The sequence below is a fragment of the Anabrus simplex genome, chromosome 4 (assembly GCF_040414725.1).
Source record: "Anabrus simplex isolate iqAnaSimp1 chromosome 4, ASM4041472v1, whole genome shotgun sequence".
NCBI lineage: Eukaryota > Metazoa > Arthropoda > Insecta > Orthoptera > Tettigoniidae > Anabrus > Anabrus simplex.
In genome coordinates, this window is record NC_090268.1 from 375,412,630 (window position 1) to 375,437,612 (window position 24,983).

The window sequence follows — 24,983 nt, forward strand, 5'->3', positions numbered from 1 at the left end:
TTGGGAGGCCCTCCTGGAAGAATGAGAGATGATTCTGCAAGAGGACATTGCAGCGTTAATTAGCAGGATGCCTGAAGGCTTGGTTACCGTGACTGGTACAAGGAGGAGGTAATATATGCTTCTCAGGATGCGAAGGAAGTCCGTGAAGTGAAGTGTAGAGTGTAGAAAATCAAACCAAAGGTGAATTAACTTCATGAGCTTCCTCAAAATTTGCTTGAAGTGTAAATCCATCTCTGGCTTAATTTGATGGAAAGTTTATAAGAAAACTTTCTTTTTCATTGTCAGACACCAAGGAGTCCACGCCACAATATTTTATCATAAAAATAGTAAATTATTGTCATAAAAGTGACTGGTGCTTTTAAGGAATTTAAGTGCTGCATTTTTCATGCTGGTGAGTGTATTACATATTTTTGTAATATAACTGGTATCAAGGTGTCTGTCAAACCACAGACATTTACTAAGCAAATAAAGAAATTATTTCTCAATTATTTTGTTATTTATTGAATTGATTTCCTTTAAAAATGTTTTCAGTCACATCACAGCAAAACTTACGAAAAAATTACACACTCGCAAGAAAATACAAGACTATAAATGATGACCTATAAAAAGTGGAACCTTCCCACATTTCTCAAAAATCTAGGAGGGAAGGGAAGAATCCTTTTTGTGATAGTTTCTCTGCTGTTTAATTTTTTTATGAAGGACCTAAAATCTGTGAAAGAAACAAAACTGCTGGAAATTTCAAAACATACATTTATATTTCAATGCCCAAAATCCATATTGGTAGGACTGCACAATTTACCTTATAACAGGGTATGCTGCCATATTTTAAAACATAAATAACTATAAATTCATTGGGATAAGATATCTAAAAGAGATTCAATGGATGTGGAAAGTTTGGCATGCTTCTCACAGATGTATGATACCAGTTGAGGGTTAAACTTCATTATTAGGACTGATGATTCCACTGATTTGTCCTTTGAAACAATGGTCATCGTCATATTTCATTTCCCAGTTATTGTTATATCAGTCAGCTATTGAATTCTTCAATGCTGATATCCATGACATAGTGATCAGGATTAAGAATTATTAATACCAACCTCACTACAGCTTTTAATATTCATAATATAATTCATAATGTAATATTCATTTATAGGACTAAGAGTACGAGATTGGAATAAAATATTAAGGGAAATGTTCAATAAATTTCCAAATTCTTTGAAATCATTTAAGGAAAGACTAGGTAAATAACTAAGAGGGAATCTGCCACTTGGGCAACAGCTCGAAATGCAGATTGATTGATTGATTGATTGATTGATTGAGGTTAACGATTAGATCATTGGTGATTTGGTCTTTGGAACATTTCTAACCACAATACTGGTATCAGGCATAGGACATCAAGTGTTCCTAACCTGGAACTTGGTTGGAAGTACTCCAACAAGGTAACTTTAATTTTTGTTAGTGGTTTAATGCAGGAGCTATGCACATGCAAAACGTACTGTACAGGATCGACCCAGTTGGAGAAGACTCACTGCAGGGACAAAACCAGTCAGAAGAAGAAGAAGAAGAAGAAGGTGGTGGTGGTGGTGGTGGTGGTGGTTGTTTAATATTGCTCTAACACAGATAGTTGTCAGCAACAGTGGTATGGAAAAGGGATGGAAGGAACCTTGGTCTTAATTACGGTACAGCCCAAGCATTTGCTTCGTGTGAGAAAAGGAATAACAGAAAAACCAATTTCAGAAAACCATCTCCCGAGTGCAAGCTTGTAAGTATGTGACCCATATCTACAGCTAACTCACTCGGTAAGAAGCTAATTTAATCATTAAAAGTGGTAGTGATTTTGGCATCATTATTTGTGAAAAGAATATATTAATCAAGCATAGAAGTACAGTAGTCTGTTATTGTGGTTATTAAGTTCACCAGTTATTTGAACAAGTTTTGTATCATATATTAAATTAGACATGCTTCAAACATCAAAAAGTACCTAAATAAAATAACAGAAAAAGAGTTGGGCAAGAAATCCCAGAATTCTAAATTCTTTGTGCTCAGTAACAGGGCTCGAATATGACTGTGTTTGTGGTAATACAAGATATTCTGAATCTTTTCTGGTCTATCTCGGCTTATTTCTTATGGACTGAAGAAATTAATGGACTCCATATACCGTATTTATATTTATTTAAAGTCATTTCCCTGTGATTTCCAACTAATTGTTTTCAATAATATATTACTGTAGTCTTTTTAACATTTCCAAAATATTGCAACATTGATTAAAAGTGTAATCTTTAAAACACTAACTGAACATGCATGAGAAATGACAGATGTTTAGTCAGATAAGAAAGAAGTAGGTACAGGTTAATTCATTCCTCTGACCATTCAAAATCAAACACAAAAATTACATGCATAACTTATGTGATACTGGTATGTTCTTCTTTTATAAATAAATAAATAAATAAATAAATAAATAAATAAATAAATAAATAAATAAATAAATAAATAAATAAATAAAATGTTATCCAAAATGACATTTTCAGCTTCCTCAAATCACATCAGAGGAAAAATAATAATCACCTGGAGAATGTACACAAGTGATTTTACAAATTATTCACTTTTCATGCTGGAAATTGAAAAATAGATTAAAGAGATGCACATTAACATTGTCATACAACATCTAAATCAGCAAATTAATATGGATACATATGTGTAATGTAGGTTGCTGGAAAATATAACTTATTCTATAATCCTTGTTTAATATTCTCTCATGGTAGGGTACTCCTCAAACTCATTACTGCAATAAAAATCAGTGTATTCTTGAAACTACTATTACTTTTAGAAGAACTTGAGTTCCAAAATTCTATTTTGGAGAGGTAATCTTTAATCTAACATTGCAAACTTTCATTTTTACATTCATTTGAGCATGTATTTCATTTAGGCTTAGAACTGCAAATAAATCTATGTATATAAAAGTTGGGTATGTTGGCAGTTATTTTCTTTCTTATTGTACTTACAGGCTGGATGAGAATGCAGTCTCTTCACACAGACGTCATCGAGTCCACCGGACACTAAGGTTTCAACAAGTCGCTCAATGAACTCGCGCACCTGGACACACTCTGGCTCCATCCCCACTCCATTATTGCAATCTAGAAAGAAGAAAGGCAATTGTTGAATGTATATGAGTAGAACAGTAAACTATCACATCAAGCTAAAATAATAATAACAACAATAGCTATTCACAAGGACAAATATTTTCCTCAACACGGATTATGCTACGTAAAATAAGAAACTGATGGAAAACTTGACGTTTTACCAAGACTTTGCTTCTCTTACATATTTTCTAGTAGTTTGTTTAACATGACTTAGTTTACCCGCAAGACTAGGATGCCTAACGATGCCTCCGTTGGTATTCAGTATTCTATATGGGTCGAGATTGGGGTCTTGGCATATACTTAGAAATCACTGTCTTCAGAATCGAATAGCTCCTCTTCTCTTTTTATACATCTATAAATATTGTGATAATGACAGATAAGAGTGCTTGGGCCAGTCGGAAGCAGAACGATGTCATCCGTTCAGTCGAATCTGACCATCGGTGATTCTATTAATTAGCACTCTCCAAGTTGTCCTGTTCCACCCTGCCTCCTTTACTGTAGTTGTTCCAGGGTGAGGGTGGTGTCTGTTTTGATGGTGTCTAACCAACGAGCCCTCAAGTGACCTGGTCTTCTTGTACCGCTGATCATTCCTAGCATGATTTGTTTTTCCAATGCATCTGATCACATGTCATGGCCAAAGTATGCTAGTCTCCACTTCCTAATCATACCAACCAATGAAATTTGGGGCTTGATGTGCTCTAAAACTGCCTTATTGGCAATTTTTGCAGTCCATGGTATTCTTAAGAGTTTTTGCCAATACCAGAGCCCAAAAGCGTTGATCTTCCTCTTGTCTGCCTGTTTCAGCATCCAGCTCTCACATCCATATATGAGCAGTGGGAATGTAATTGTACTGACTAATCTGTACTTGGTAGCCAAACTGACATCTCCACTCTTCGAGATCACTGGCATAGTCATCATAGCGATTCGTCCAAGCGAAATCTGTCTTAATTTCAGGACCGCAGTCTCCATTTTGATTTTGGCTCCCAAGAAGATGAAATTCTGCACACACTCTATCTCCTCCCTCTCCCCATTTAGCTTTAGACAAACTGTACCACACTCATCCGCAGTCATAACTTTGGTCTTTTTAATATTGAGATAAAGGCCTAATTATTCACTTTCATCTTTGAGGTAGGAAATTTAAAATCAGAACAATAGCTCCAACTAATTGTTAAGGCATGCACTGAGGAAGTTAATTCAGCCTTTTTGAAGATAATGGAAATGGCTAACAAAGGAGAGGCGCCTGGAATAACCTGGTAGCAGAAACTGTGAGATGCCTTTTCTAGAATCTTTAGCTGTCCTATTTAAAGAAGTACGCTGGGGAACAATGAGTCAGACAGACAGTCTTGCACTATGAGAAGTTCACTGCAGTAAGCCAGTTGAGTTCTTTGCCATAGTCACTGCGTTTTGACTCTGTGAACCAGTTGGTGAATTGGCAAGCAGGCTCTAAGTCCAAGTAAACTCAGTGAGCTGTGTTTCTGCATGTTGCAGAGTGAAATGTTTTTTTTGGACACACATACTGTTTGCCATATTTTAGACTCCTAAAACAGCTTTTTGATTTCTTTTGGAATAGTAAAACAAAAAGCACTTGGTTTAAAGAAATACAAATGGATTTGGATGAATTGAAAATTACTGCAGAACAAATTGAAAATAGAGAAGAGAAGAAGATTCTAAACAATAAATATACAAAACTATCACTTAAAACATCAAAACATAAGCACAATGTTATATCAGCAGAAGAACGGGGTGCAAGAGTTTTGGGAAAAGAAGAAATTATCAAGTTTTAAAAAGTGAATGTGGTTTTTATGTACTTATTTTTTAAATATTTTATTGTATAAGGTTGATTTTGGTGCTCCAGTATGGGCATAAATAAATAAATAAATAAATAAATAAATAAATAAATAAATAAATTTGAAATTTTATAGTTCACTATGTATTTCTTAATTCGAAACAAATTTATTCATCTTCAAGACAGTCAGTGTATAATCTGTCTGTGACATGAAAAGTAACATACTTATGGAAAGAGTTAGATATCAATATTACGAGCAAAATCTATATTTGTACAACGTAAAGGTATGGAAGCTTCAATGAGTGCACCAGAGCCTTCTCGACATCAGCAGGGTGACCACTACCTATATCCCCGAGTTCTAAATCATTTTCTACCTCTGGGACAGTACATATGCTTATCAGGGCTGGCCACACGACGCTCGGCTGCCTCAGTTTTGAGATGCTTCCAATAAGCGTTTTGATCAGCCATTCACCGTTGATCTGCATTTAGGGTTGCAACCCAGGTGGCAAATACCCTGTTAACTGTTTACCTAGTCTTTTATAGTGATTTCAAGATGTTGGAAATTTATTACACATCTCCTGCGGTAAATTATTCCAATCCCTAACTCTTCCTCCTATGAGTGAATATTTGCCCAATTTGTCCTCTTGAATTCCAACTTTATCTTCTTTCGTACTTTTGAAAATTCACTTCAAGCTTATTTGTCTACTAGTATCATTCCGCCCCATCTCTCCAATGGGAGTTGGGAACGTACCACTCAGGCGAGCAGTTCATTTCCTTACTGCTAATTCTTTCCACTCCCAAGTTTGCAACATTTCCATTCCATAACACTACTCCTTTTTTGGAAATTGCCCAGAACAAATCGGGGTGCTTTCCTCTGGATCTTTTCCACTTCTGAATCAAATAATCCTGATATGGTCCCATACACTAGAACCGTAGGCTACTCTGATTGGGGTCTTACCAGTGAATTACATGCCCTCTCTTTTACACCTTACTTTTCCCCCTAAATATCCTCATAACCATACGAAGAGATCTGCAACCTTTATCTACAATTCAATTTATGTGATTACCCCAGTGAAAATCTTCCTACTAATAACTAGGTACTTAACAGTAATCCCCATGAGATACATTCACTCAATCAACACAGTAATGAAACTTATGTGACTCTTCACACTGTTTATCATTATATCATTGTCTGCTCTATATCTCAGTGTACCGGGCGAGTTGGCCGTGCGCGTAGAGGCACGTGGCTGTGAGCTTGCATCCGGGAGATAGTAGGTTCGAATCCCACTATCGGCAGCTCTGAAGATGGTTTTCCGTGGTTTCCCATTTTCACACCAGGCAAATGCTGGGGCTGTACCTTAATTAAGGCCACGGCTGCTTCCTTCCACCTCCTAGGCCTTTCCTATCACATCGTCGCCATAAGACCTATCTGTGTCGGTGCGACGTAAAGCCCCTAGCAGAGAAATCTCAGTGTTACAGAGATCATTTTGCAGTGACTCAATTCTGTAACTTATCCATCACTCTATATAGTTCATCACCACCATCATCATCATCATCATCATCATCATCATCATCTGCAGAAAGCCTTATCTGTGATTTTAGTTCTTTATTCATATCATTTTTATATATTTAAGAAAACATAAAGGTCTAATAATCCTCCGTTTTCTCATTGTGTCAATAATTGATTCACTTTCCTTGTAAATTACTGAATTGGGTAAAAGTCTCCACTGGCCATCAACCTGATGTTTTTTATTAATAATTGTCTGGAGAATTCTTCTATCCACTTCCTGTAGTTTGTCTGTTGTTGCTTGGGTATGAAGTTCAAATAATGTTTCACTTGCATACGTTGCTTCTGGTTTAATGATGGAGTTATAATGGCCAAATTTAGCATTAATTGAAAGAGACTGTTTTTTGTAACTCGGCATGTAATTTGTTGTGCTCATCTCAGTTTTAGAGTTCTGTTATCTATGGATGCTTTTTCATTAGCATTGTAAGTGACAATGTCACCAAGATATTTAAATTTATTTACAACTTTTATTTCTGAGCATTATTTAATATAATATGTGGAGCATCAACTTTAAAGGATGGCATCATTTCCATTTTCTCAAAAGATATTTTCAACCCAACCTTTGTTGCTAATCTTCCTAGTTCCTCTACCTGAAATTTTGCTTCTTTTATACTATTTGCTAATAGTACCAGGTCATCATTAACGATTAAAGTGGAAAACAAGATCTATACATTGATAAATGTTCATGCTCCATTATTTATTTATTTATTTATTTATTTATTTATTTATTTATTTAATCGTATGGTGATTATAACAACAAATTCATAACTCCAGGTCCAACTTTTTCAGCTTCTCTGAAAGATGAAACAGATTGCTGGGGCTTCTCTTACATATTTTCTAGTAGTTTGTTTAACATGGCTTAGTTTACCCGCAAGACTAGGATGCCTAATAATGCCTCCGTTGGTATTCAGTATTCTATATGGGTCGAGATTTGGGTCTTTGCATATACTTAGAAATCAATGTCCCCAGAATCGAATAGCTCCTCTTCTCTTTTTATACATCTATAAATATTGTGATAATGACAGATAAGAGTACTTGGGCCAGTCGGAAGCAGAACGATGATGTCATCCGTTCAGTCGAATCTGACCATCGGTGATTCTATTAATTAGCAGCGCAGGATGACATGGTCCATAGTCTGCTCCTCTTCACTGAATTCACACATTGGGGAATCCATCCAACCCCACTTATGGCATAAGGAATTGCAGCATCTATGCCAGTTCTCAGTCTGTTGAGACGACACCATAGTTTTTTGGGAGGTCGAATCCCTTCATTTTCCGAGTTGGATTTAGCTCATGAGCATTAGTTGCAGATGTTGAATTTGACCACTGATCCCGCTACCTCTGGTTTAGATTAAAGTTAACCCTCAAGAGTCGGCCGGCCAGTGCAATTGCTGGTGTCCTAGACTGAAGTCGTCGTGGCGATGTGTAACAAAATTCCTGGTGAACTGGTAATGAGAGAGATGACCAGGTCTTCTTTGCTTCTCTCAGCAGAGCTTCCTTTCTCCTCAGGTGGGATATAATTAAGTACGGGTAACCAGTGGCGAGGTGTGGACTTTACAGTACCAGTTATGTAGCGCATGGTATCATTCAGATTAGTATCCACTTTATACACATGTGCACTTTCCAGCCATACTGGGGCACAGAATTCCGCTGCAAAGTAGATAAGAATGATACCCATTAATCGTAAGCAGTGAGCCGAGGCTCCCCAGGAACTGCCATAAAGCTTGTGCAGGATGTTATTCCTTGTAGCGATTTTGTGAAAAAGCTTGGTGAGATGTTCTTTGTAGCTCAGAGTTCTGTCCAGGGTGACTCCTAATATTTTGGGAACGGGTTGTACATTAGTTTTTCACCAAGGGAATGACTGTTGCTCACATTCACAGGTAGCTATTGATTGCCCTGCACGTGTCCCCCGGGTGGTGCTAAGCGAGCAACAGCGACATAAGGTGATACAACTGAACGACATATCAAAAAGTTATGATACTATATGAAGAAACGGGGTTGGGGAAGTGGAGCTGGCTTGCTGAAGTGGTGAAGGTGTGCTAGGTTTATCCAGAATGATAAAGATAAGTTTCACCAGCTTGAATTTGAAAAATATAGAAATAGAGATTTACATGTCTGGAGAGGTCTACACTAGGTGGAGGCAACGAGGCACATAGCTGACCACTACCATCCTACTAAGTGCTGAGATTATAGTAGTGTAAGTAGGCAAAGTGGGGGTTCCCACACTATGAAAAACATATAATTAAGCAATTTCCTCAATTGTGCCAATAGTCGAAGGGCTAAAGGGCCTGGGAAGGTTTCAAATTGCAAGTCTTGGATAGCTCTATCAAACTTTTTTTTTTTTTTTATGGAAAATCACTTCTGCTCCTAAGTCCAATTCCAGATAAACAGCCTAAAATAGCTTGTTTCTTTACTAGTTTTCTTTTTTCATTCAAATCCTAGCCAAATTAACTTTTTTACATAATTCTTTCTCTAATGTGTTTCTTGTTCAGGTGTTTTTTGGTTTTTTGAAAAATGTCTACACCAAATGTAGTTATAGGGGCTTAAATGAAACTCTGCATTGACTCACATTAGCACTCGGAGTGGTAGAAAAAGGCAAACTGCTAATCTAATCGACCGAATAACTACGATTAAGAAAAGGATTGTAATTTTTAGGAATAAATAAAGAATATATTCTCATACTTTATTAAATTATATTTTATTTACTTAAAATTCGTAGCTCATATCCCTAGGATGTTTTCAACATTGAGCTGCTTGCCTGAAGGGCTAGAATTGTGGACTTTAGCTTCCACTCCTCCAAGGATCTTCACAGTGGAGATGGCTTTGATTTTGGATAAGGGAAGGACAACCACAGGCCTATTATTGTGTTAGGCACTGTTTCCACTTACTTGTGCCAGAGTCATACCTTAAATAGTTCCTGCTCCTCCTCTCTCTTGTTCAACTATTTGATTTCCTTCTCTCTCTGTGAATCAGTGGTAGACTGTCTTCCTCCAGATCCTAAGATCACAGGTTCAAACCCGGTAGAGGTAATCGCATTTTTTAAAGGGAGGAGCAAAGTCCATTTGGCACTTCATGCCGTACGATGTCGGCTTGTGAATAACCTTGGGCGACAGATTTGGTGTTTACCCGGCAAAATTAATTGAAACTCAGCCTCAGATTACTCAGCAGAGGTCTGGTTTCTCTGCTGTCTGGTGAAGTAAAACTGAACGTTGGAAGTGAAATGCAGCAGCCCAAATAGCATTAAATTAAAATGCCTGCAGATGGTAGCTGAACTTATACAAAATGTTTAATTTGCGAATTGACCACTCAGGATCATGCTACAATTTCATATTTTCTTTGTCTGAACTTTCCTCTTCCTCCAGTACTCCTTCATATGGGCGCTATGTTGTTTCTTCTGTTCATCCGTCCAGGCTCTTCCCGTCTTTGCAGTTCTTTCCACTTGAAATCCTTCCAAATTTTGAATCATGGTCCGAAATGTTTTCCTGTCTAACATCTAAACTTCCTGGATGTTGGACTTCTCTAGGCCTTTACGAACTTCCTTAATCCATGTCGTCGTTGTCTTCTTGTTCCACAGGTAGTCGAATAACTTTTTGGTTACCGTAGTCTGGTTTTGTCCGTTCTGTACAAATGTAGAAATGATAACCTCTTTTTCATGGTCTCTGAAATTTTCTCCATACTTTTGCAGACTTCATTGTTGTTCCGAAGTTTCCAGCCGGTTTCAGTCTCGATTAGGCCCAAGAATTTCCGTAGTATTCTTCTTTCTAAGATCTCCAGCTTCTCTAACTTGTAATTCATCGAGAGGCATTCGCTGGCATACAGGCATTCTGGTTTTTATTATTATTATTATTATTATTATTATTATTATTATTATTATTATTATTATTATTATTATTATTTATTAAATATTGACTATTTTTCTTCATTAAATCCAACGACATTTCGAGGTCATAGACTTCTAGAAAACTTTTCGACTTTCCGCACTTCGACTCTCGGTGAATGTCGCACTAGAAACCAATATACTGCGCGTGGCCGCTTCCTTCCAAGTCTTCCCTAAATATAAGTACCGTACAGCCTAAATACCACATCGACACAGATTCAGAGAAGACTTCTCTCTCCGTCTCCGAGTACAGGTATACGATAGCCCGAAGCAGTGGCGCACCCAGGACTTCTTAAGAACTGTCCAATTAACATTATCAAGTTCTATGAGCAAACGATGCCCACCAAGTTTTCTGTAATTCTGCATATTTAATAGAACATGAACGGTATCGTACTAATGCAATAGACACATACCGTCATAATATTTACCGGTGTTTTTAAATATTTTACCACCAGTCCAAGAACATTCTGATCGTTTTAATGATATATTGCCTTGTATAGCTTAATCTATATATATATTTAATAAGACAAATGTATTATTTTAGTTTCTGGCTGGGGGTGTGGGAAAATAAGCCGTCTTTTGTTTTTCAAATTGCTTTACGTCGCATCGACATAGACCAGTCTTATGGCGACGATGGAACAGGAGTGGGAAGGAAGCGACCATAGCCTTAATTAAGGTACAGCCGCAACATTTGCCTGGTGTGGAAATGGAAAGCCACGGAAACCCATGCCGACAGTAGGATTCTAACCCACTATCTCTAGAATACAAGCTGATAGCTACATTATTGTTAGTCCACACCAAAGTTAATAAACAATGTTAACGAAAACATTTCTCAAGATGTTAATAAACTTTTGTTAACAAACTTCTTTAACATTGTGTCCACACCAAAATATCTGTTTGTGAGGTTACAATGGATAGGGTCAGGAAGAAGAAAATACTCACAGCTGCAGCTTTCATTATTTTAATGAGTGCAATTAGAGAAAAGCGCAGACGCAAAGTGTGGCAAAGAAAAATATTGGAAAAGCGTTTAGAAATTAAGTTTGGGGAGGACACTTAGGCCTTTGTCAGAATTTTCAATTTATGATGCAGCAGGCTTTCAAAACTTTCTAAGAATGTCCCTACAAGCGTTTTGGTTCTTGTTGACAGTAATTGGGCCTGAAATTGCAAGAAATGATATAAATTATTGGAATGTCATCTCCATTAATGTTAGGCTAAATATAACTTGATGATTCCTAGCGACTGGTGACTCCTATCAAGGATAATGTAAGAGAAATACTCCTACACTTCACTTATGTATTTGTATGGTGTATACTAGATGCTTGCGATTCGACATTCGATTTCCAAAAATAAAATAAAAAGTATTGAATTTCGCACTACGAATTTGCGTGTTCTAATTGTGTCTTTGCGCATGTGCGAACCGAAATGTTAACGAAAACACGAAATGTTAATGAAAAGTTTCATTCACAAAAGTTAAAGAAATTTTGTCTATCAACATGCTCCAAAAGTTAATGAACACGCTATTTTGTTTATTAACAGACAGAAATGTTCATGAATATTGTTCATTAACAATGTTTATTAACAAAGTTAACGAAAACATCTTGGTGTGAACGCACCTTTACCCAAACCGTACAGCCTCTTGCTCGGTTACAATAGACTGTATGGCAGTTAATGCTGTCCGTAGATCAAGGTCAAGAAGACGAAGACAAAATAAAATATCCAACTCCCAAGCCAAGAACATAAAAGGATGTAAAGGAAGCCGTCTCGCGTCTCGCTCTAGTTGACTCGTGTCGAATCAGGTGGCATCTCGTATTTCTCAAGCCGATGATATACTACTCTCGATCCAAGGACGGTCGCCGACGTTTTTACTCGTATGATCGTCCGTCAACCGAGGTCCTCCTAGACCTTGAAATTAACCAGAACGAGGGTTGAGGTGGGAAATGGACGAAACTATAGTGCGGACGCATTTCTATCTCCAGAAATTCAAACTGTATAGGGCAGGCATGGCAAACCATTTTCAACTAGCGTATCAGTTAAGGTCTTCTTTATTAATTTTTACTGTCTAGTGTGTCATGGGTTATTTTCCTTTAAAATCACCATGAAGCCCCTCATTTGACTTCGTTTAGGTAGATTGCATTACATACAGTATAAATCCATTCGACTAAATGTTTCATGGTGTTATTTTGCAAACATCACGATGAAAACTACATTTTAAATAATATGTATTTTAGCAAAAATTAAGAAATTTTTAACAAATATGTCCATAAAATGAATTGTGACATACGTCTATATTAAAGCAAAATGTTGAAATATGTTATGTTGCAAGATTTTTGACCTTATTTATTACATATTAAAAACATTAAAATATGTTAGTATGTTGTGTGTGTGGCGTGCCACAAAAGTCGTGTTCGTGTGTCGCCTAGAGGCACGCGTGTCATAGGTTCACCATTCCTGGTACAGGGTGAACGTTTTCATTTCGGCCGTGTCTTTTACTTAACAGGAAAAACTACTCCATATTGGTCGCCAAACGCCTGTGAAGAGGAGGAGGAGGAATATTTAAGCTTCCGTTGAAAAAGGTTCGGAGGTACTGGTATTGAAATTTTAATAATTTCATATGTTCATATACTACACAGTACTTGTTAGTAAAATAGGTTTGTAGAGTGTCACATTCTACTCTTTTCGTCAAAATCTTATTCTTGGTATGAAGTGTTTTATGTAACTACAAGACAGAACTATCGGTACATTTCTGGGCAACGAGTCGTAAAACAGCGCAAAGTCCACATGTGCCACACGTTTCACACTCGCGATTCCACTAGGATATGGGAAAATCAGAATTAGTATATTACTACAGCACATACGCAAAGTTATTTATTCTACATCATCAGCTAACTGCTCTCAACCACTCAGCTATTTTTCAGCAATTGATTATTTTTACACTAACGTTGATTTTAAGACAAAAATGTAATCTCCATTAGACTTATAAGTCGACTGATCATCTACCCAAGATTCTTTGAAATCAGTGAAGTCCAAACCGAACAGTTTCCTTTTAAGTAAGGACTACTGAGTGGAGATAATTCGCAAGGATGGACAGGAGAAGTGGCAGCAGAATTCAACGCGACACATCCAAACAAGTCAATGAACAATTCTACATTTCTACAATTGAAAACTGTAAAAGGGTTACCCCCACTAATTTTATAAATATTCGGCACGCTTCACTTTTAACAAATCGAACAACTACATCTTAAGGATGCAGATAATTTTCTCACCTGTTAATCAGCTGTGAGCGCAACGACCAATCACACTACTCAATTCGAAGAATAACAATAACAATGATAATGATAATATGGCCTCAGTTACTGTATGCGGATATTTCAATTTGACGTCATCTGGCTGCGTGCTTGTCAATTTCGACGTTCCGTTTTACTCTAGGCCTACTAGATGGCAGAGAAACCCGAATCTCTCTTGGGCGTCTATGGCTATTGCTGTACGTCGCACCGACCCAGATAGGCATAGGAAAGGGCTAGGAGTGGGAAGGAAGCGACCGCGGCCTTAAGATACAGCCCAGCATTTGCCTGGTGTGAAAATGGAAAAAATCATCTTCAGGGCCGCCGACAGTGGGGTTTGAACCCGATATCTCCCGAATGCAAGCTGATAGCTAGGCTTCCTCTGCCGTGTTTGAACCCGTTATCTTGGGATCCGGAGGCCGACACGCTCCCACTGATCCACAGAGATACTAAGAATAGGAATGTTACAACTATGAATCATGGACCATAAACTGTTTAACGCACACTGTTTTGTAGCTGCCTGACGTGCACGGTACTGTATTTTGTAACGGCCCATCAGAATTGCCTAACGTTTGTTTTTCATTTTTATTCATGGAACACTGATAACTGATCTGTGTTCAAGCAAAACTTATTATTTAATATCAACTGGATAGCTGAAAAAGAACGTGTTATACATTCTTGATTCTAAATAATAATAATAATAATAATAATAATAATAATAATAATAATAATAATAATAATAATACAGTAGAACCTCATTGCCGGCCCCGTGGTGTAGGGATAGCGTGCCTGCTTCTTACAAGGAAGCCCCGGGTTCGATTCCCGGCCCGGACAGGGATTTTTACCTGGTTCTGAGGGATGGTTTGAGGACCACTCAGCCAACGTGATTACTGATTTCACTGTGAGATAGCGGCCCCGGTATAGAACGCCAAGAATAACGGCTTCGATGTGGAAGGACCAGAGAGTCAGAATTTTATAAAACAGTCTTATGACAAGAAATGCAAAACGACATCAAGATTTTGTTTGTAACATTTGTTTAATTTTTGTTTACAGGAGTGCTATTAGAAATAAATGTCAAACCTTGTTTTAAACTTGTTTGTTTTCCATTGTCGTCAGTCCTTGTCCTATTAACTGCCTCAAAAAATAAGAGACGCCAGTTAACGAACGGTCCACCTCGGGGACTCTCGTTCACCGGCTGAGCCTTCTTGGGAAATTGTGATCTTTCCTACTTTTAAACACACCACTCAAACTTATTCGTCTACTAATGTCATTCCACGCCATCTCTCCGCTGACCGCTTGGAACATACCATTAAATCGGGGTGCATTTCTTTGGATTTTTTCCAGTTCGAGTGAATGTGTGACAAAAGTTAAATGTTCAGCAAAATTTGTGCATAATAAGATTTCATGTGCACTGCACACCAAGAAAGTATCATTTTGCTGCATAAAATATGATATTTTGGTATCAATTTTCAATTATGTAATTATTTTAAAATAATTTGGTGCAGGTTTTTTTTTTTTTTTTTTTTTTGTGAGAAGCACGTCGCGTCGCGGCGTTGCGAAGAACGGTACAGACAAGCTGTTACACTCAACAACAGCTGCTTGAAGCAACCAAATGGCAATTCCTTTACGTACAAACTGTAAAAGAACTATTTCGACTGCTTGTACGAAACCACCCTGATCATTTCCGCGCAGACACACATTAGGCTAGATATTATTTTTTGTTTTTGCGAGGACTCTGCGGGGCCTAGCGTTACGTCCCTGATCAAGACGAACCTTCGATGTTCACGATTACGACTGTAGCTGGAGAGGTAAAGCTCACAGACAAAATGGCGAAATTAAGAAAAGAAGCCAAACCTCCGCAGGAAATCACAAGGCATACTCTAATGAGTGGAGTAAAGGAGAGGACATACTGGTGTATATATACCCTCGATTAAAGCACTGATTACAGGCTTCTTCATTCAGAGAGAAAACACAGATAATTTCTTTGCCTGAAGCTACAGCTTCAGAAATCCAAGTTTTTAAGTGCTGCCAAACGTCTTCCAGCAGTAAGATGTTGCCCCCCCCTCCCCGCAATGAGACGTCACATCCGGAGGTAAGTGTAGTTCAGAATACTTCCCACTTGGGTTTCTCTTGGCTGAAAAAGAAAAGAGAGATGTATTCGTTAAAAACACCTACTTCTCGTACATTAAACCGCGTATGTCGCCGTTACCGTTGTGATTTTATTTCAGAGCCAAATAGGGTGATCACCCATCCTGGTTTTTCCCGGGGCAGTCCTGATTTTGATGAAGTATCTGGGATAATTCTTCCTCAGGAAGCCTTGAATTTCATATTAATTTATTATCAGGTGGAGTAAGCTATTACACTTTACTGGAGCAGCTGGTAATAAATAAATAAATAAATAAATAAATAAATAAATAAATAAATAAATAAATAAATAAATAAATAAATAAATAAATAAATAAATAAATAAATAAATAAATAAATAAATAAATAAATAAATAAATAAATAAATAAATAAATAAATAAATAAATAAATAAATAAATAAATAAATAAATAAATAAATAAATAAATAAATAAATAAATAAATAAATAAATAAATAAATAAATAAATAAATAAATAAATAAATAAATAAATAAATAAATAAATAAATAAATAAATAAATAAATAAATAAATAAATAAATAAATAAATAAATAAATAAATAAATAAATAAATAAATAAATAAATAAATAAATAAATAAATAAATAAATAAATAAATAAATAAATAAATAAATAAATAAATAAATAAATAAATAAATAAATAAATAAATAAATAAATAAATAAATAAATAAATAAATAAATAAATAAATAAATAAATAAATAAATAAATAAATAAATAAATAAATAAATAAATAAATAAATAAATAAATAAATAAATAAATAAATAAATAAATAAATAAATAAATAAATAAATAAATAAATAAATAAATAAATAAATAAATAAATAAATAAATAAATAAATAAATAAATAAATAAATAAATAAATAAATAAATAAATAAATAAATAAATAAATAAATAAATAAATAAATAAATAAATAAATAAATAAATAAATAAATAAATAAATAAATAAATAAATAAATAAATAAATAAATAAATAAATAAATAAATAAATAAATAAATAAATAAATAAATAAATAAATAAATAAATAAATAAATAAATAAATAAATAAATAAATAAATAAATAAATAAATAAATAAATAAATAAATAAATAAATAAATAAATAAATAAATAAATAAATAAATAAATAAATAAATAAATAAATAAATAAATAAATAAATAAATAAATAAATAAATAAATAAATAAATAAATAAATAAATAAATAAATAAATAAATAAATAAATAAATAAATAAATAAATAAATAAATAAATAAATAAATAAATAAATAAATAAATAAATAAATAAATAAATAAATAAATAAATAAATAAATAAATAAATAAATAAATAAATAAATAAATAAATAAATAAATAAATAAATAAATAAATAAATAAATAAATAAATAAATAAATAAATAAGCATTTAGGGCTGTCACCGAGGTGGCACATTCCTCATCAGCTGTTTACCAAGTCCTTTCTTAAGTGATTTCAAAGAAGCTGGATATGTATCAAACATCTCCCTTTGTAAAATAATAATAATAATAATAATAATAATAATAATAATAATAATAATAATAATAATAATAATAATAATAATCTCCTGAAACGTCACAAGAATGCTTTTCCTAACCTTAAATTAAAATTAATCCAAGCACTACTATTCCCAATTATAGACTACTGTGATACGCTACTAGACAAGCTAAATGCTGAACAAACTTTGAGACTTCAACGAGTACAAAAATTAAGCATACAATATGCCTTCCAGCTGCGACATGACGCTCATGTTGCACCATATTTCAAAACATTGGGATGGCTACGCATAAATGAACGAAGGAATTTTCACCTAATGACACTTGTTCATCAAGTACTTTTGACGAACACTCCTACTTACCTACCTTTTAATTTTAGTTTCCTTCCCTCATTCCATGAAATTAGTACCCGTTCTGGTTCCCTACTTGAAATTCCACTAAATCGAACGAATTCCTACAATAATTCCTTTTTAGTTACTGCATCGAGACTGTGGAATACACTCCCAATGGACATTCGGCACGTTACTTCCAGGCAAAAATTCAAATCTGCCTGCCGAAAGATTTTCCTGGAAACATATAACTGAATTGTGTGAGTCATTGTGTGTATGTTGTGTGAACGGGTTTTCTTTTATCTATTATGCACTGGAATAATAATAATAATAATAATAATAATAATAATAATAATAATAATAGTCACAGTAATTTCGTACTGATTTGTAACCTAGCCTTAGTGTATCTGTCCATAGTATTATTTCCTTTGAAGAATTACTATATCTTACTTTTATGTTTACATTTTTAATTTGATTCTTTAAAGTGGTTTAGTGTAAGAGAGAGCCATGAGTCCTAACTTCGCCACAAATGTAAGTCAGGAATAAATACATAAACAAACAAACAAACAAACAAACAAACAAACAAACAAACAAACAAACAATAATATTGGATTAACGTCCCACTAACTACTTTTACGGTTTTTGGAGACGCCGAGGTGCCGGAATTTAATCCCGCTGGCGTTCTTTTAATTGCCAGTAAAGCTACCGACACGGGCCTGACGTATTTGAGCACCTTCAAATAGCACCGCACTTCACAAAAGACCAGGTTAAACACTTAAAATACTAGCACTTGAAGAATCTTCCTGAATTCAGTTCAGCTGAAACATGTGTGAACAGAATAATGTTGATGGGAAAGTGTTGAGACGTAAATTTGTTTTCAATATAAATCACTGAAAAAGTGGTAGTATAAGTGCATTCTTCAAATTGGAAGAAAACTGAGAACTTACACAAGATGTGTGACCGTGATGAGTGATTATCATTCAACTCTTTACTTGTCTTGCACCGAATATCAACAACACACGCTTGTTTCATAAATTTTCAATTTTATCTATTGCAATTCATGTCTTGCTTTAACTTTAAAAATTTTGACCGATGATGGTCTCTAGCGAGACAAACTAGTTTCAAATATATGTAACTTTTTTAGGTTACAATAAATAGTATTGAAGGTGGAAACCTTTTAGCTGTTGTTATACATTATAAATGAAAATCCACAGCCTGTTTCCAGTCATTCGACCGGGTCAGGAATGGAATGGATGAAGCCTCCATCTAGCGGCGAGGATAGGAAATATGTCGCACTCCTCTGGAGCAATGATAAATGACTGATAGATGAAATGAAATGTTAATGGAGAGTGTTGCTGGAATGAAATATGACAGGGAAAACCGGAGTATCCTGAGATTGTTTTACCTTATATTGCTCTTCAATACGGATTAATATGAAATGTATTACCTATTATTATCCACAGACCTTAAGAAACCCTTTTGATCTTCTTTCAAGACCTAAAGTCTATTAAGTGATTTGTAAATGATGTGCATATCGAAACTCGCTTCTGGATGAGTAGACTCTAAATATGAAGTTTGGTCGAGACATAATTAATAGTGTAAGAGAAAAGTGAATATATATATATATATATATATTTTTTACAAGTTGCTTTACGTCTTATAGCGACGATGGGGCAGGAAGGGGCTAGGAGTGGAAAGGAAGCGGCCGTGGCCTTAATTAAGGTACAGCCCCAGCATTTGGAAAACCACGGAAAACCATCTTCAGGGCTGCCGACAGTGGGGTTCGAACCCACTATCTCCCGAATACTGGATACTGGCCACACTTAAGCGAGCAGCTATCGAGCTCGATAAAGAAAATTCTAGTCTTCCTAAAAAAACCAGTCTGGTGAGTGATATGTAAATGATATGCATATAGAAACCTGCTCCTGGATGAGTAGACTCTAAATATGAAGTTTGGTGGAGATGTAGTCAGCCGTTTACCCGTGATGGTGGAACAAACAGACAAATAGACACGAAAGCTAAAAACTACGGATATGATCTTGTATTGACCTGAAACGGACAAATATGTCTAAATTTGGCGAAAAAAAGACATTACAGACAACGGGCCCCTAGAATTTTATTTGTAAGATATTACATGATTTATGTTGTATGTTGGGTATTCAGCCCGAAGGCCTCCACAGCTCTGCCACGAGCTGCAATGATAGCCTAGGCATCACTGTACTAGGGAAATGAGGAGTGAGGTAGTTTCCCGTTGCTTTCCCCACCAAGCCAGAATTTGCTATTACATATCAGTCTGCCAAGCCCACTGAAATGCATGCACCACCGACCCCATGAGCGATATTTTCACACCATCCATAACGGGGTCTGGCTGCATAAGGAATGGTATTACTAGCATCGCTCATACCTCGGTCACTTTCATATTATCAAAGCCAAAGTCGAGACAGATCAGTGAAAGTAACAAATTTGTTCTAGCCCATGCCAGAAGACACAGTGCACTGTAAACACTCGGCCTCGCCAGCAAAGGCATATGATATGATACCATATGATGATAAAGAAGAACTTTGCTGAAAATTGATCTCACATAAGTCAGGATAGAAGATAAGAGCCTAAAAAAAAAATTCCCAGAGTACATTTCTTTGATGCGGAACTGTACCACTACAAAATCTGAGACTTAACAAACGTGTGAGAAATTCCTTTCAAACGGATGAGACTTGTCTTAAGAGGTAAAGTGAACTGGATCACTTCCCCGGGGGAGAGAGTGGTATGTTGAAGTTCGTGCACAGGAAATAACGCAATCACCCCGGGGAGGCAAACGATATCCTAGAATGAAGAATTCTCTTAATCAACAAGATACTATTGTTACCAGCCTTTTTTCTTGACTTCGTGCTCCAGTTCCGGGAATGGAATGCACGCAATCATTGAAGATTGTGAAAGTGTAGCGTATAATTCCTTTCTAACCTACATTGGTTCCTTTTGTATATATATACCGCACCAGATAACTTAATGTCCTGTATTCATTCGAAAATCTTCCCATACTGACCGGGTCACTGCATTGTATCTTACTGTCCATCAGTGTGCGTCCACCTAGTTTCTTGCTTGCACTGTCTTGTGTCACAATAACGATGAGCGAATGTGATAGTTTCTCAAGGAGGAAACCCGGAAAACATTACAAATTGAAGCTCCCTATTTTCTTCTTAGAAATGTACCTTAGTTAAGGCCGCGGCCGGTTCCTTCCCATTCCTATCCCTTCGTCGCCATCTTTGTCAGTGCGACGTAAGGCAACTTGTAAAAACAACAAGAACTTAATAAGAGCTGAAAACTGTCCAGGATGGAGAGATGTAGTTAATGGGGGATCACGACACTCAAAAATGTCTAAAACGACGTCTGATGATGACTATGTTGATAATGACTATACAAACATACATTATCATTAAAGACTGGTATGCCTTTCAGCGTTCAGTCTGCAAGCCTCTGAATTTACTAAACGTCGCCACAATCCTCTATATTTGAAACTAGTGCTGTGGCCTCATTTAGTTCTATAACTCTTATTTTTAAATCGTTAGAAACTGAGTCTTACCATCGTCGTCTTGGTCTACCTCTACTTCTCTTACCCTCCATAGCAGAGTCCATTATTCTCCTAGGTAACTTATCCTCCTCCATTCGCCTCACGTGACCCCACCATCTAAGTCGGTTTATGCGTACAGCTTCATCCATCGAGTTCATTCCTAACTTAGCCTTTATCTCCTCATTCCGAGTACCCTCCTGTCATTGTTCCCACCTGTTTGTACCAGCAATCAATCTCGCTACTTTCATGTCTGTTACTTCTAACTTATGAATAAGATATCCTGAGTCCACCCAGCTTTCGCTCCCGTAAAGCAAAGTTTGTCTGAAGACAGACCGATGTAAAGATAGTTTCGTCTGGGAGCTGACTTCCTTCTTACAGAATACTGCTGATCGCAACTGCGAGCTCACTGCATTAGCTTTACTACACCTTGATTCAATCTCTCTTACTATATTATCATCCTGGGAGAACACACATCCTAAATACTTGAAATTATCGACCTGTTCTAGCTTTGTATCACCAATCTGACATTCAATTCTGTTGAATTTCTTACCTACTGACATTAATTTAGTCTTCGAAAAGCTAATTCTCATACTATACTCATTGCACCTATTTTCAAGTTGCAAGATATTAGACTGCAGACTTTCAGCACAATCTGCCATTAAGACCAAGTCGTCAATATAGGCTAGCCTGCTTACTACATTTCCACCTAACTGAATCCCTCCCTGCCATTTTATATCTTTCAGCAGATGATCCAAGTAAACTACGAACAGCACAGGTGAAAGATTACAGCCTTGTCTAACTCCTGTAAGTACCCTGAACCAAGAACACATTCTACAATCAATTCTCACTGAAGCCCAATTGTCAACATAAATGCCTGTGATTTATTTTAATAATCTACCTTTAATTCCATAGTCCCTGAGTATGGCGAACATCTTTTCCCTCGGTACCCTGTCATGCTTTCTCTAGAACTACGAAACAAATACAACTGCCTATTCCTCTCGTAGCATTTTTCACAATGGTTTCCATCCAACTTCCTCTCAACGACTGATCGCACCCTCCCTTCCAAGATACCAATGAATACTTTGCCTGGTATACTAATCAATGAGATACCTCGATAGTTGTTTCAATCCTTCCTGTTCCCTTGCTTATATATAGGTCCAATCTGAAGGTACCTTACAAACACTCCATGCTAATTTTACTATTCTATGAAGCTATTTCATCCCTGCCTTCCCACTATACTTCACCATCTCAGGTTTAATTTCATCTATTCCTGCTGCTTTATAACAATGGAGTTTATTTACCATCCTTTCCACTTCCTCAAGCGTAATTTCACCATCATTTTCCTCCTCCCCATGAGCGTGGCTGTTCGCAACACCTCCAGGAAGATCTCCTTTTACGTTGAGAAGATGTTAGAAATATTCCCTCCACCTCTCCAGAGATCCCCTGGGATCTATTATGAGTTCATCTGAATTATTCAAAACCCTGTTCATTTCCTTCTTCCCCTCCCTTCCTAAGATTCTTTATTACTGTCCAGAAAGGTTTCCCTGCTGCTTGATCTAGCCTTTCCAGGTTATTACCAAAATCTTCCCACGACTTCTTTTTGGATTCAACAACTATTTGTTTCGCTCTGTTTCGTTCAATTACGTAGAAATCCCTGTCTGCCTCGGCCCTTGTTTGGAGCCATTTCTGATAAGCCTTCTTTTTACGTTTACAAGCTGCTCTCACTTCATCATTCCACCAAGATGTTCGCCTTTTCCCATTTTTACACACAGTTGTTCCTTGGCATTCCCTTGTTGTTTCTGCTACAGCATCCCTGTATGCCACCCATTCTCTTTCTATATCCTGAACCTGCTTACTGTCCACTGTTCGAAACTTCTCACTGATCATGTCCATGTACTTCTGTCTAATTTCCTTGTCCTGGAGATTGTCTACCCTTATTCGTTTTCAGACAGATTTCACTTTCTCTACCCTAGGCCTAGAGGTACTTAGTTAACTACAGATCAGATAGAGGTCTGTATCATCGAAAAATCCCCGGAATACTCGTACATTCCTAATAGATTTCCTGAATTCAAAGTCGGTGAAGATATAGTCTATTATGGATCTGGTACCCCTAGCCTCTCACATGTAGCGGTGAATAACCTTATGCTTGAAGAGTGTATTCGTAACTGCCAAGCCCATACTAGCACAGAAGTCCAGAAAACGCTTCCCATTCCCATTAGCTTCTATATCTTCCCCACATGTACCAATTACCCTTTCGTATCCTTCAGTTCTATTTCCAACTCTCACACTGAAATCGCCCATTAGCGCTATTCTATCCTTGCTGTTGACCCTGACCACGATGTCACTCAATGCTTCATAAAACTTGTCAACTTCATCCTCATCTGTACCCTCACATGGTGAATACACGGACACAATTCTTGTCCTAATTCCTCCAACTGCCTAATCTACCCACATCATTCGCTCATTTACGTGCCTAACAGAAACTATGTTGCGTGCAATGATATTCATGATAAAAAGCCCTACCCCAGACTCTGCCCTTCCCTTTCTAACACCCGTCAAGTACACTGTATAATCTCCTATCTCTTCTTCGTTATCTCCCCTTATCCGAATATCACTTACTCCTAGTACATCCAAATGCATCCTCTTCGCTGACAAAGCCAGTTCTACTTTCTTCCATATGCCCCATTAATATTGATAGCTCCCCATCGAATTCCTTTTCGTTCGCCAAGTTGTTTCCAAGGAGTCCCTCGCCTGTCAAATGGGAGTGGGACTTCGTTACTCCCGTACGTCCGAGGCTTGCTTAAAATGTTTTGAGCTCGGTAAATTCATGAAGCAGGATGCTACCCTACTTACACATAGTCCAAGTGAGGATCTCTCCTCTAACGGGTTATGGACCACCGCTGGATTGTATAGTCCTAGGCGCCTGTGCATAAGGAGGGCCACGACTCAGAATATGTCCGAGATGCCCACTCCCATTCCATAGCAACTGGTATCCCGACTCTCAGGACCACTTACTAGGCTACTCAGCCGTTGCCCATGGTTCACGAACTAGGACGTGACTAGTGACTACAGTAACCCACACCATGAATCACGGTAATGACTTATTATTCTTCTTCTTTCTTTCTTCTTTCTTCGTTATGCCCATTCATAGAGCGCGTTTGAACTTGTTAGTTGGTTTGATGGTTTGTGCCTTCTTATCCTCCCAAAATCTCTTCATGAATGCACTGTGTTGCATCTTGCGTTCTGTCGACCACTTCCTACCAGTTGTCTTTTTTGGTTTCTCCCTAAATTTATGATTGGCTACTTTTATTCTAAAAGCTCCACGATTTTCCATGATGTCGTCTGTGATATTTACTTCTTGGAGGTCCGCCTTAGTTTCTTCTAGCCATTTTATTTTGACCTTCTTTGAGTTGATTACTTTGAATAATCTTTTAGTTAGTCTGTCGCTGTTCATTCTGTAGATATGGCCATAGAAATTAAGGCGCCTTTTCCGTACGGCATCAGTAAACCTGTCGGTGAAGGAGTAGAGGTCCGCTATTCTCCTCTTAATCCACATTCCATTTTCTCTCGTAGGACCATAAATTTTCCTGAGAATTTTCCGCTCCTGCTTTTCAATTTCTGTAATTTTAGAGTGACCATCTAAGCATATGGTTTCTGAGGCATATAAAGCTTCGGGCAATACAACTGTCTTGTAGTGTCGTAATTTTGCATTACGCGATATGACTCTTTTGTTGTAGTAATTCCACGTCAGTAGTTTGGTGTTTCTT

At 36.6% G+C, this 24,983-nt stretch overlaps 1 protein-coding gene across 9 annotated transcripts in view; it reads right to left on the bottom strand.

The window, feature by feature from the left end:
• Positions 1 to 24,983, bottom strand: part of LOC136872018 (uncharacterized) — an 811,539-nt gene that overhangs the window by 104,353 nt on the left and 682,203 nt on the right. For all 9 annotated transcript variants that reach the window (XM_068227292.1, XM_068227293.1, XM_068227294.1 and 6 more), the window contains one exon: positions 3,003 to 3,134. In XM_068227292.1, coding sequence (XP_068083393.1) covers positions 3,003 to 3,134 — 132 coding nt within the window. The remainder of the gene's footprint in view (positions 1 to 3,002; positions 3,135 to 24,983) is intronic.